The sequence below is a fragment of the Dama dama genome, chromosome 4 (assembly GCF_033118175.1).
Source record: "Dama dama isolate Ldn47 chromosome 4, ASM3311817v1, whole genome shotgun sequence".
Classification (NCBI taxonomy): Eukaryota; Metazoa; Chordata; class Mammalia; order Artiodactyla; family Cervidae; genus Dama; species Dama dama.
Genome location: NC_083684.1, coordinates 15,610,510 through 15,625,352, shown reverse-complemented (window position 1 = coordinate 15,625,352; position 14,843 = coordinate 15,610,510). Strand labels below are relative to the sequence as shown.

The 14,843-nt window shown below is 44.1% G+C and overlaps 1 protein-coding gene across 1 annotated transcript in view; it reads right to left on the bottom strand.

Moving 5' to 3' along the window:
* Positions 1-14,843, bottom strand: part of CDH13 (cadherin 13) — a 992,246-nt gene that overhangs the window by 621,026 nt on the left and 356,377 nt on the right. Inside the window, exon 3 of the mRNA XM_061138277.1 lies at positions 7,580-7,788. Coding sequence (XP_060994260.1) covers positions 7,580-7,788 — 209 coding nt within the window. The remainder of the gene's footprint in view (positions 1-7,579; positions 7,789-14,843) is intronic.

The window sequence follows — 14,843 nt, the reverse complement described above, 5'->3', positions numbered from 1 at the left end:
AGCTAAGAATCATAAACATAACAATTTAGTCGTGTGTCAAAATGTAACAGCCTAATACCCTATTCTAGGCCCAATTCTTGAATCTGTACCATAATTTTCGAGCTATATATTTTCCCCAATTTGGGTGACAGTTAAATGGATACTAATTTTCCTTAATAGTAGCTAGGGAGGTGTTTGCCTTGAACAGTGGTACTTTGCAGGTTTTTGAAGTTATCACACTTGTTAAATCAGAGTATATTAAGTATCTACAGCTCTAACTCCTCATTTCTTTATGGCCACAGTAAATGCACAGATTGGTTCTTCACCATGGTGGCTGTAAAACATACTTCATGGGAGCAAGATCGATACCATTGTCCAACTCAACAGACTCCAAGTCCTTCCCAGTCAGTGTGATAATATGTCAGTGTGATAACATCTGGAGACAAGACTATTACTTTTACTATAAGTTAATCATTCCCATTCTCAGAGATGCTTTAAACTAATGAAGTCAAGTTGCATGGATGCCGTGTGACAGGTATTTTAGAAGTTACATGGTATCAAAGCCAAAATAGGGAAGATTCAAATGGTTGGCCCAGGGACAATAAAAACTAGAGTTTATCTCAGTAACAAAAGTGCAAAATATATTTGTTTAGAAAGTGTGAGATTAGGAAAATGGAAAAAAAATATAAATCAATGACAGCAACTTACTGGGTTCTTCAGTTAAGAGTAAATAATTTGTGATTGAGAATCCTCTGCTAGCACTGGGTTAGGTACAATATATATTTTTATACTTTCACGTACCCCATTGAGCATCTACAAGGCCAGGGTATCACTGTATGGATGAGAAAACCAAAACCCAAAGGAGCTAGGTGACTTTTCAGTGCCATATGTCTGGTAAGTAATATGAGTGTGATTAAATCCCAATTTGAAGTCATTCCAGATTCCCATTAATATCATCCACAACAATTCAGCTAAGTGTTGCAGAGCACATGCATAGGCAGAACAGATAGGCACTCAGCCACTGCTTCTGAGCCTCTGGACTCACCATTCTAAGAGGTACTTTTCAAATGGAACCCTAAGATTCTGCAAAGCTGTGGGTTTAAAAGGTGTAATCCCCCAGAGGGTCAAGATACATAATTAACAGCAATATTAATACTGGCTTATGATCAGTTGATGACATAATTTGTCATTTTAAACACTAAAAATAAAAACAACTCTTTCTCACAAGTTGTTCCTTCCTCTAATTGCTCCTTTAATTTTACATTTTTTTTGGGAACTATTTCCATCATAATTCTTGGAACTGGATTAGGAGCCAAACTTGTGTCTTTTAAATTGTATGTTTATAGTGGTAATGATTAAACATGGTAAATAAGCCTTGAATTTTGCCTTTTCAATTTCTGTCATAGCTTTCTGTTTATCTTTTTTTTTTTTCAGGGATTTTTAAAATGACCACAAAAAGGGGGAAATAATTTTTATTTTCATTTAATTTAAGCAACTTAAGAGACCAGTTTTCCTTTACTGAAGATACCAAGCATTGACTTCCAGTTAAGAAGTCTAAATTGTTTAATTAACTTCAACATACTGCCAAGTTTTTTGATGTTTGTTAAGTAAACCCACAGGAATAAAGAATCATCTCTTGAAAGTTTAGTCAGTGTTTCACATAAAGTGGGCAGCTGAGGAGTGGGAGTGGTGACTATTTAAGTTCATTTATCATTTTGAATTCTCTAGGTTGTAGAAGTGATAGCATTTGGTCAGTTTGGAACAGGGGAAGGAATGGGTTTTCTGATTTTGCTTGGCTCATTCATTGTGCATGCATTACAGTCTGACTCTGATGACATGACGAGGAGGAATAACAGGTTTTTTCATGGCACTTACTTTGTGCCTGGCACTGCTCTAAATACTTTGCATATACTTATTCATTTAATCCTCACAATGGTTCTATGAAGTTGATACTATTATAAGCCCATTCTACAGCTGAGGGACCTGGAGCAGAGATGCAAGCCTGGAACTGGGAACCATGACAAGGCTTCCAGCTCCAGGGCAGTGTTCCCAGCCTCCCTGCATGGAAGCCAGGGCCCTGAGTTCAGGAGCTCGGGAGTGATGTGAAAACAAACACAGATAAATGAGACAGTTAGAGTTTAATGCTATGATGGGGGAGAGGCAGGCAGGGCTCTCTGAAGAGCACGGAGGAAAAGTCACTTTACTAGCCAGGGGGACAGAGAGGTGTCCCTGAAGAAGGGAAATCTTGGCAGGTTCAGAAGTTTCAAGAGTTAGTCCTGCCGACTGGCCCTGGCCATGGAGCAGCTGGGGCCATGGCTAGCAGGCCATAATAAAGACAGAGGAGTGGAGGAAGAGCTCGGCCAGCTCAAGAAGCCACCCGTGGTTTGGTATTGGGAGGTGAGGGCAGATTTCAACACAGGGAATGGTATGAAGGGAGGGACTCAATCTACTCGTGTTTATTCAGAAGATATTTACTGAATACCAACTACTGCCCACACTGTGCTGGATGCTGAGGATAGATCAGTGGACACTCCAGGAAGGAAACAAGCAAAGAAGGAAGTGGGGGTTGGGCAGGGAGGTAGAAAGGAGACAGACTATACTCCTGCCATCAGCGAGCTTGCAGTCTTCTCAGAGGGCCAGACTTGAAATACTTAAACAAGGAAGCAAACGTTTAGTTAGCAATGGAGAAGAAGGCCAGGAAGAGAACAGGTGCTAGAAATGAGACTAGCAGAGGACACCTTCCTTTGGTACCAGGGAGTGCTCTTAGAGGAAGTAACATTTCAGCAGGTCAAGCCACTTAAAAATGAAAAGGAATCTGACCTGCAGGAAAGCTGTAGAGATCAGGCTAGACTGTAAAGGACATTTTCCACACATATATAAAGGCTTCAGAATTCATCACATAGGCCAGATACCCTGATGGGAAGTAACAGACCATCAAGCCGAAGAGTAATCTAATTAGATTTGCATTGATACCCCAGGCTGGGGGCAGGGAAGCCTGATTCAAGCCTATAGTCTGTGGCCCCCACAACTCTACCATCTGTTACAAGCATGTTCCCTGCTTTGCTCATGAGATCCAGCTGTCTGGGTCACAGGAATCTAAATTCTACAGATGCTTAGAGCATGAAACCCACTTTTTAAGATGAAGTTGGTAGGTACAGTCTCTTTAGCTCCCAAACTTAATTCAAAATAAATTCCTACAAGCTCTGTGAAGTTCCCCAGCCTGACTTTATTGAGTTTTTAATTGATGTCAGAATTCAGTGCCATAATCTACAGTTGTGGAAGCTACAAATTCTTAAATTAGAAATACATAAATAAATAAGTGGCATTTTCCTCCCAGACTTGAAACATGTAAATGAGGTTGATGAGTCCCATTTACATAGCCCATAAAGACAACTCCATCCAAGATGCAAAAGGAATGAAACACACAGTTTTTCCATGTAAACCCTTGGAGCTCTATGTTCAAGGTAAAAATAACGAACTAATTAATAAGTAAATGGAAGCAAACACTCTGCTGTCTTCATGTTCTCCACTGCTAGGCAGCAAGCAACAACGGGTTTGGTGTGGACAAGCTACAGTTCCATTCAGACGTACTCTTGTGAATCAAGTTCATGGTCACATTCCATGGGCTAGGAAACACCTTTGTGCACATATGGTTATCTCAGCCCCCTCCTTAAGTGTCCCCTGTGGCTGTCAAAATGAAACTGCTCCTCCACCCACACAGATCTAAGATGATCTTACACAGGTCAGGAAGGCACCAGCTTCTGGGCAATCCGTTAACAATGCAGCAATAGCTTGAGCATCCATGACTAAACCATAATTAACAATCAGACTTCACAGATTTGGGCTATAGGCTTTCCTGTGAAACAGGATCACAGGAAGCAGGTAGGATGAGAGAAGCACATTCTTACATTCTTTTATTAAGGAACTGTTGGGCTCAGTTACTGCAGCTGAACTGGGCTTCTGTGGGGTTGCATTTGTCTTAGAGAATCCGTCCTTCCCTGATGCAATGATGTGAAGCCAGCCACTGTGACGTCTCTCCTGTCTTGGTTGGGCTGGGTGCCCCAGTGCCCTTGTTTCTCTCTTTGGCCTCACTTTCTCCTTCTGCCCCTAATCTCTGGTTTCTGTGTCATGGCCTCAGCAAGGATGTTTTGCCCACAATTCCTTATCCTTTCTCAAGAGGTTCTAAAATAATGCCACTGATGGGACATGTCACCTGCTATCTGGTGCTGTGCCCAATGGAGTGCTCCTGCGATTGAGACTATTCTTATTTATCCCTGCTTCACAGATGAGAATGTGGAGGTTCAGGGAAGTGAGTGGCTTGCCCAAAGTCATGTGAACATTAAGTGATGGAGGAGAAACTTCAACTCACTTAAGTCTGACACCAAAGTCAAAGCCCTACTACTATGCTGTTTTCCCCCCAGGTGTTACCTGGAGATCCAACCCTGTCCCTATCCAAATGTACCCAGGAGCTGCCAACTCAACACATCCAAGCTGGACTATTCACCTTTCCCAACCACTCCTCCCCAGACTGGTGCACTCCATCTCTGTCCTCCTAAGCTAGACAACTGGACTCACTGGGATGCTGGTTCTTGGCTCTGTTTTCCTTCAAACCACACCTTCCATTGGTTATCTTCCCCTCATTGCCACTATACTGCTCTAACTCATGCCCTCATCCTTGGACCAATGGGAAGCCACCCAGGTGGCGCAGTTTGCTGGCAAGCAGAATGGCAGAGGGAATGAATAGGTGGAGAGGCCAGAGTTTCAATCTTGTTTCTGCCAACTGCAGTCAAGGGCATATTGGCCAAGTTCTCACATCTGTGGGGAGGGGGTGCCATTAGCAGCCTCACAGGGAGCTTGGGAGTGTTAGAAATAGCACTTTAGAGCAGACCCTGAGACGCACACACTCATGAGAGTCCCGCTAAGCAGTACAAATTCTCACTCATCTCTCTGTGCCTCCGTTACCCCAGTCTGTAAAATGAGGACAGTGGCATGGGCCTCAGAGGTGGTGGGGGGTTAGACGGATCAGCATCTGTGGCCCTTGAGGGCAGCACCCAGCATGCAGTGAGCACCAAGTAAGCGCTGGCTGTCCTCACCAGCCCTGCTCCCCCTTCTGTAAAAGCACAGAGCAGCCATCACCATCGCCTCCATGTTGGTGCTTAATCAACATACATGGTCACTTTCTCTCCCCAGGCAGGAGCTGGGCTTACTCTTGTACTCATTGCTTTCCTTCTCTAGCTGGCCTGCTGCACCACACACAGTAGGGCTTCAAAAATACTAACTGGCTATCTATTAAGGAGTGTGCTTTCCTTAGAGGGATTCTCTGGCTAGCTATTTTATTTTCCTAGCCTTCCCTCTTTTGTTTTTCTTTCCTTTTTTTTTTTTTTTTTTTTTTTTGGACCTTTCTATTATGGACTCATCTGGGCAACTTCACAAGGCCCATTTTCAAATCTCATAAAATGACTGGAGGTGGGAGATAAATACCTGTTCTGCTGGAGTTGGGCAAACTGAATGGCACAACAGCCTCCCCCATACTTTACAAGAAGCAAACAAGAGCAAGCAAGCTTTGTGGGCAGTATGTTCAGACAGAGACAAATAGGAGATGGCCAGGGCTCCAAGGAGCTGGGCTTCTAGAAGGGGCTCTTTTTGGGACTCAAGTGACCAGCTCTTCATGGCTGAGTCTCTTGGTAACAATTCCAGGACTCCAAGCCCAGCAAGGTAAAGTTTCGTCTTAGGAAATGTCTCAAATCCCATCTGCTCTGCTTGGAGCTAAATACTATGACACTGTCTTTTCTAGATTTAGAGATGAGCTGTCAATCACAATGAACAATGTTCATCTAACTTCATTCTATCCCACATGAAAAACCCCCTTCTGTGGATCTCTGTACCATTTACTTGTTCCCAAGAAGCATCTTGTACTGCACATCCTGGAAGGTGTGTTGCTAGGCATGTGGAAGTCATTTATATCACGAGTTAGTGAGCTGCTGTGAAAATGACCATGGTTAAGTGAGAGATAAACTCTTTTTTGTGGTGCCAGTGGGTTTCCACACTGGTATGTGTTCACCAAGATCCTGTTTTCTTTTGAGAACATCAGTGGCGCACTGTGGATTCATGTTTAGCTTTCTACCTACGCTTAACTCACAGATTCACAGATACGAAGAGGAACTATGGAGTTTTTCCAGTGCAGGGACAGCAAATATACTCCAGCCCTAGAAACATCTCTAAGTGATCAATGGATAGTAGCTTTCAGAAGCACTGTCTTGGGAGAGATACTCGGGTCAAGCAGAGTGATTAGCAATATCTGCAACGTACATGGTGGTGGAGTAGGGCCACGCACATGCCACTTATTTACCATTGCAGACTGTTTAACCCCGCTCATCTGCAGATAAGGAAGCGACGTGACACTTTCAAGGTCACACAGACAGCATAGGCAGGACAGCAGTACTCATGATGCCATTTGTACTGTCTCTGCTCCCCAACGGTGGGATTGGTGTTCACTCCACCACTGAACAAAATTAGCAGATGAAGCAGGGTTATGGGGAGTGTGACAGATGGAGAAAAGCAGTGGGAATCACAGGCTTTGATAAAGTGGGTAAGAGCAGGCCAGCAGCAGGTAGGAGAAAAGGCTAGTCCAGTCACACCAAGCTGGGGACACACCATTATTATTGTAATTATTTTGCCAGGGTCTTGCTGTGTGTCTTCTCTTTCTGTAATTGAGAAAGCCACAGAGTCTCTGAGCTCCTAGTGAAGAAGTAAGCAAATTCATAATACCAAATGTCCTGGGATGACACAATCAGGAAGGCTGAAGAGCAGTTTGTGGCATTCCTAAAGTCACATGTGCACAGGGGCAGAGATCTTCATGCAGGTGCATGTAGAAGGGAATGGACACCGGTGCATGGGAAGGGAGCAGCACCATACGCCATGGGTGCCTCACATACAACTCTAGCGTGCGACTGTGGTTCTCACCTGCACAACCTCCATTTCCCTTTCTTAGATGACAGCATCCTAGTTTGAGTACCTAACTCTTTCACTCCCAGTCCGTATATTTTAGGTGGGGCTGAACTCATCCTGATTTCAGGGCCAGGCATGTGCCTCAGGCTTAGCCAACTAGAGTGTCAGGATCTAATTGTCATAGAAACTGAATCAGGGATGGGAGCATGCTCTGAGGAGAGTCAGTGAGACTTGATTTCAAGCTTGGGGTGGCTGTACAGGAAGAGATGCTCTTTGAGATGACTTCAGACTGGGAAGATGATGTGAGGCTGCTGAGACCACACCAGAAAGCAGGAAGGGCTGTGACTATCAACAAGTGAAGTCAGTGGAAGCAAAGTGGAACCACAGATGGAGAAAGACCAAAGCTGAAGTCATCATTTGGGCATGGATGCACAGCCATGCTAGCAGGCAAAGCTGTCCCTGAGGTCTCTGTCACATGACCCAATCAGTTCCCCTAGCCATGCTGTTTTTTTTTTTTTGACTTAGGTTTCTATCATTTGCAAACAACAAAAAGACTCTTGACCAATAATAAGCCAAAGACCCATTTTCCACATAAGACACACAAATCTCAGTGTCCTTCCTTGGACCAACTTATCCTAAGTGGTTACATTACCTGCAAGGAGCCCTGGATGTCTTTCCCTCCAACAATTACGAGTTCTGCCATGTCTTCTGCATGGGGGGTCCGGGCGTGGATGAACAGAGTCTTGCCCACCGCTGTTATGTTTCTCAGGGCGACTAAGCGGCCATCACTGTGCACCCTGAAGTAAGGGCTTGAGACCTCATAGTGCAGCTTATCATTCCCCCTGCAGTCACTGAAGGTCACTGGCAAAAACAAAACAAATGAACAGAAACAGGAGTGTGAGTCGGCTGGGAAGTGTAACGCTGCAGCTGTCTTTGACCATTACATGTGACTTAACCACTCTGCACCCCAGATCCACGAGTGCTGCCCCTCACCCACAGCACCCTCTCGTGGCCTCGTGGCTTTGACTATGTGAAGGACTCCACTCAGTGAAGACTTCCTTAATCACCTCCCCTATCCCAGGCAGGTGCTAAGCCTTTTAATGCACAAAGACAGCCTCTTCCCTGCTTCCATACTGGGAGCAGAAGATATTGCAGACAAGGCTAGGAACTGAGACGGAAGGCCCCTTGTCACCTCTCATCTAGGGTGAGCCCAGCGGTGGAGACAGGCAGGAAATGAAGGATTCAGCCACGGCCTCCCCTTAGTTCCCCAGGCTCTGTGTACAACCATTCATGACAGCACTTAGCCTCCCGTGCTCAACCTTCACTTAGCTCTTTGGTGAAGTCAGGGGCGGTACCGTTTCTTCCCTCAGAATCCCTATAAAGCTTCGCATAGCTGCTAAGTATGGTTGGGATCTGTGTGTGAGTGCTGAATGAAGTTTCGACAAAGGACAGTCATGCCTTGGCATTTGTCGAGTGGCATCTGAAGGCCAGGCTCTGTCGTAAGGACTTTACATCCAGCCTCTCAGTTTAGCCGCACAGCCACTCTAAGTTACAGCAGCATCTCCCAGGCTTATTTTTATTATCTCCCCCAACCCAGAAGTGTTTTTAGACATTGTTGCCTAATTGTCACCACTCTCACGCATTGTCAGTGTCATAGATCTATCGTATATCTGTTTATTTACTGCATGTATATCTGTACTCTACACACACAAAGTGCAATTGTTTGTCTGTCTCCCAAGAACCCGTGTCACCCCCTTGGTGACATAGAGCCCCGCTGAGAATGCATAATCTACACACATCATTTCCATACTGTGGGAGGAAAGACTGAGCCTTGGAGAGACTGACCAACATGCTCAAGACCACACATCCAGAAAAGGCAGACACCTGTTCTCAGGCTGATCAGTCTGGATCTACAGTTCAAGCTGTTAGCATATCCATTTTCCAGAAACGGGTTAATGAGAGGGAGAAGAGCTGATGCCCCATCCTGACCCCCTCAGGCCTCTCACCAACCCCTCCAGGTCATCAGAGGTACCAGGTGAGGACATCCTGAGAGACAGACCTGCATTTAGGACCAGGCACATAGTAGGCCCTCAATATATCCCCGCTCTCTTCCCAACTTGTGGTATCAAGTAACTAGGGTTGCATGATTGGGTCTTGTATATTTTAGACACCTTTTACCAGTCCAGGAATGAGTGCTTTAGACTGGGTGCATTTTTCAAGGCTATGAGAATAGTCTAGAGAATTAAAAAAAAAAAAAAAAGCAATACCTGCCCCAACTCCCAACCGAGGTTCTGACAGAGCAGGACTGAGGTCCAGGCACTGGCATCTCTTTAAGATTTCCCAATGAATCTAATGTAGCCAGGGTCAAGCACTAGGACCTTGGACAATGGCTTGCTTGTCAAGATGCCAGGTTTCCACATTTCCCAGTGATTCCTGGCAGCGAGACAGGGTTGGGGACCTAGCATGCCAGGAACTGTTATTCCCACCATGCCCTGTGAAGGGGCAGTTTTAAGAGTAGGTATCTAAGCCCCTTTCCAATCCTGGCTCATTTGTAGCAGCCCTGAGATTGTGGGCAAATGACTGGTCCCTTGAACCTCAATGTCTTCATCTATAAAGTGGAATTGTTACAGGGAAAAGCCAATTATGGCTCCATTTCTTTTACTTTAACCTTTGCTTCTTGTTGCTTTCATTCACTAAAAGGATACTGTCCATACATAATGGCCTGCCATGGGGAACCCTGACCCTCTGCCTGAATGTTAAACCAAAATGCTTTTGTGTAGGACCTTGTCTATCTGTGGATGGCTATAGGAAGGAAGAAATTAGCACATCTCTTCCCCAGGCTTGCCATTCCAGGAGATATATGCAAAATATACACCTTTTTAGTTTGCTTTCTCAGCCCCCCAATCCCCCATTCTATAGAAGAACCTGGCATCCAGACCCGGACAAGATGGTTTTATTTTGAGACATTAGTCTGTCATCTTCTGTATGCAGGCTTTCTGAATAAAGTTGTATTCTTTGCCTGAACACCCTGTCTGTAGACTTACTGACCTGTCATGTGCTGAGTAGAGGGAGCTTGGACTCAGTAACAGAACAATCCTAATGAGATGGATGAAGCTGGAGCCCCTTATACAGAGTGAAGTAAGCCAGAAAGATAAAGAACATTACAGCATACTGACACATGTATATGGAATTTAGAAAGGTGATAATGATAACCCTATATGCAGAACAGAAAAAGAGACACAGAAATACAGAACGGACTTTTGAACTTTGTGGGAGAATGTGAGGGTGGGATATTTCAAAAGAACAGCATGTATGCTATCTATGGTGAAACAGATCACCAGCCCAGGTGGGATGCACGAGACAAGTGTTCCGGCCTGGTGCACTGGGAAGACCCAGAGGAATCGGGTGGAGAGGGAGGTGGGAGGGGGGATCGGGATTGGGAATACATGTAAATCCATGGCTGATTCATATCAATGTATGACAAAACCCACTGGAAAAAAAAAATAATAATAAAAAAAAATAAATAAATAAAAGTCTGTTCTGTAAAAAAAAAAAAAAAAAAAACAAATAACAGTACCTCCCCTCATAGGTACTACAATTCTTATGATAAGCATTAAACAAGATAATAACACTTAACGCACTTCAGACAGACCCTGGTGCTATTACTGAAATGCAAATTTGTGTGCCTGACAATACCATACCTTGGTATTGGCCTTGGTATTGTGAGGCCGAACAGTACCAAAATATCAGTGTGGAACAGAGAAAGGTTTCCTGCAGGGCCCTGCAAGGAGACAGGTGGGTCATGCCTTAAAAACCCCAAACTGCCCAAAAGCTCTCCGCAAAGCCCTTTTATAGGAAAGGTGAGGAAGGGGCGTGGGTAGTTGTTGCAAACTTCTTGGTGTCAGATCCTTTGTTCTTGAACTGTCAGGTCGGGGGTCAGGTGACAACATTCCTCTAAACTCCCACCAAATAAATGCTATTCTCTGTTCTGATAATTCTATTCTCTATTCTCTGACCTGAGGGCCAGGTCCCTCAGCACAATTTTCACCCTCAGAGGTCCAGGCCTGGCTGAGAGGAGGGGGTCCCTGCAGGCACTGGTTACCCTGCCCCAGAGTGTTTGCCCAGCACCCAGTCTGGGTCTTCCTGCCAGCACCCAGGACTGGCTGAAGAGGCAGATCTCAACTGGCGGTTCCCTCAGGGCCAGGTCCCCAGACCTGCCGAGCCACCATTGCTGAGGGAGCCAGGTGCCCAGGACCCAACTGGCCTCAGGCTCCTCAGGCTGCCCAGTGGGGGCCAGTCCTGGAAATGGCCACCACCATTAGGTCACTGAGGCGGGGATGGGGGAGAGTGTCATCACCACCTCAAGGCCTGGACCTGGCCAGTGGGCGGCCTTGGTGAGGACTCTGGAGCCCCACAGGACACAGTCCCCAGCTTGTTCCCTGGGTCCCCAACTCACCCACTGAGCCAGGCCAGCTCTGCCTCTTACCTCGCTCTCCATCTGAGGACCACCACTCTGAGGATTGTTGGCTGAATGTCCTACTAATGGCCGCTTGTGCGGGGGAGGAGCCCACTGTGGTGCTGACCAATGGCTGAGCAGGACTACTAACGGTCACTCAGTGACAGTTGCTCGCTGGGGGGAGGAGCCCATTGCTGCACCGACCAATGGCTGAGTGACTGTTTAACGGTCTTTGGTAATTGTTTCCTGGTAAGGGGTTGGGGGTTATGGCAGGCAGCAACCGCCATGAGAGTGCTAGGGGTTGTGGCCGGTGGCAGTTCTCTATTACAATGCTCCATGAATAAGAATTGTTATCATCAATTTTCTTATAATTCTGAGCATTGATGGAGTTCCCTTTCCTTTTCTACACAGCTTCCTTCTTCTAGCTGGTTTTCTGACTGCCTCCTGGGTCCTTCTGCCTCTGTCCAGTCAGGTACCGGTGCTCTGGCCTATGCGGTTACCATGGAGATGGTTACCACAGATATTTCTGCTGAGGCTAAAGCAATGAGGCAGATGATTCTGATCCAACCTTGCCAATCTTTGGAGCCTCCCACTTTTCTTGGCAAAGCTCTACCTATCTCACTTGAGAGATCATGAAGGGAAAATAACTTCAAAGGAGTGAAATTACAGTGTCTGCTCACAGCAGACTCCACAAAGTTGTCTGACCTATTCTTTTTTCCTAAAAGAATGACACTCTACTGAAAATTTTACATTCGTGATTGCAATGAATCCTCACATTATCTAACTGGGGTGAATACTAGTTTTTCCCTCTGGAAACTGAGACTTAAGAGAGTATGAATGAGGTCAAAGCCAGTTAGTCTAGGTCGTCTGCCTAAGCGAATGTGTTCCTTCCTTCAATCATTCAGCTTCCAGATTCACGATCTAGCCATGCTTTCATACCTGATCTGTTATTCCCTTAATATTTTTCTTTTAATTGACTCACATTTTTATTTATACAATTATTTAAAGATGATCTTTATAGTACATGATCAATGTACCAAACGTATTTTTCTAAAAATATTAAATTTAGGGAGGCAAGTATAGTACTTGTATAGTATATACATATATATGTATACTATATATAGTATAGACTACTATACTGCAAGTATAGTAGTCCTTGTATGTACTAATGATGTGTGTTCCATGCTCCAGAAATGCTGGCTTGGGCTAAATTCCTCTCATTTAAACAAATTCATGCTTAGGTCCACCAAACTCAGGTTTGTAATCTAGCAAGGCTCTGATATAATTATATTGGGTTGTCTGAAAAGTTTGCTCATGCTTTTCCTGTAACATTTTATGGAAAATCCTAAATGAATCCAATATGATTATCTGATATAATCTAGGAAGGCTTCTAATATTTGATATAATATTTATAACAATATAATATATATAATGTATATATAATATATTACATATATTATAATGTCAGGTGAGTGATTTCTCCTTGGTTCTGTCTCGTCTCAACAAAAATTTGAAGCGACGGACGTTAAAGCCCTTGGCGTGTCACAGCTCTCAGATAGACCATGTTATAGCTCTCAGGTCTTGGACAGATCAGTGTAACAGCTCTGTGTTACAGCTCAGTTTTATTTAGAAAATAACAGGAAAATACATCCTCGAGACGTGAGGGCATGCCGACCCAAAGATGTGAAGAGAAGAGAGAGAGAGAGAGAAAGAGAGAGAGGACATGTGCGCGCGTGGGATGGAGATCCCCCCAGGCCTTTGGCTCCTCCTTTTATATGTTTTGTTCCCCACCTGGGCCTGCCCTATGTAAACTGGGCTAGCCAGGAGTGCTATTTGTTCTACCTGAGGTCCTCACTCCAGTCCTTGGACCTTCCTTTGTTCTATTTTCGCAGGCTGCCATTCTGGACTCCTGTTTCCTATTCTCACTACCTAACAATAATAATATAATATATTACATAAAATAATATATTATATATAACATAAGAATATATATAACATAAATAATGAGGTCTTGAGAAAGACATAAACCTCAGAGAAGTCACAATCTAGACCAAACCAACAATCACAATTTAATACTTAATCAAAAGAAAAACAGGTTACCACACTCTTTGTTTCTTCTTCCTCCTGAAGGAAAGAGACCCTACTTCCCCACTGACTGTTATTTGACCTTAAATTTCCTATTAAAGGGTACAATTGATAGCACCAGCCCTGCATCATTGTCTTACATTATGAACCTTGTCAATACAATCAAGATGTCAGTGATTCTCAGAGACTAAGCCAGTGCATGCTTCAGGGTGCAGAGTTCAAAGAACATATTAAGGATGAAATGGAATAGTTTATGTCTGCTTTGTAAAAAATAGATGTTTCTATATAGACAACCTCCTAAGCTCAGAATGACACCATGAGGATAATTGAAAGGAAAAATTATAATAAACAATTAAACTTGTGAACAAATATTGAAAACCTCTATCTGAGGGGAAAAAGAAGCTATCTGTGCTATTCTGCACCTACAAAGAACTTCCTTACACAGTTTATCACTATGGCATTTAAAATAGCTACTGGGGAAAAAAATTATACCTATAATACACTGTACATGGGGATTTATTAGAATCAATTGTGCAACATCATTCTTTGTGATAATCTGTGAACACCCCAGGAGAAGAAAGGGGGAAGTGAAAACTCCCCACCTGGGGGAAAAATGCAAATTAGATGAATGGCACCACTCAGCGTTTCAATTATGCTTTCAGCATGTTTCCACTCAAAATGTCCTCTGGGCTTAATGCAAATGTCACGAAGAGACAAACTTTAGCTAGGAGACAAAACCGCAACTGAAATGGGAAGTGTGGTACGTGAATTAAGGGGCTTAATCTTCCTGACCCTGATTTTATGTTCTTCTATTTCTTTCTTTTGAACATGGTTCTCAGAGATAGAAAAGGCATAGATTTCTTACCATCTAGAAATGTGTGAGGAAGCAAATTAAGCTGTATTATGATCCCAGGAAAATATAAAAATGTAGATAGATTTAAATTTATCTGCGAAATATAGAGCAGTCCTACTCATGTAGATAGGTACGGGCTATATATGGAATTTGTGCTATTCTTATAAGAGCTCTGGGGTGAGTCTGTGATCCATGCACTCACATCTGACATGGGTAAATGGTCCTAAATACATTATTCACATTTTGTGGAGACTTGCAAACTGGTCTACACGTAAGTTTCAGGCCTCTCAGAGCTGGTGGCCAGACTCTGCTTGTACACGCGTGTGAGGATGTGTGATGACCAGTAGCAGTGTGGGGTCAGTCATCTTGGGAGCTGTGTTCCTCCCAGAGTCAGACATGCCTGGATCTACTTCTAGCAACCTATGCTTGCACACAGAAGAGCATGGCTTTATTTTAGCAGTACGCTGGTTTAAAAAAAAAAAAAGTAGATTGTACATTGCTTACTCTCTCTCTTAAGACTGT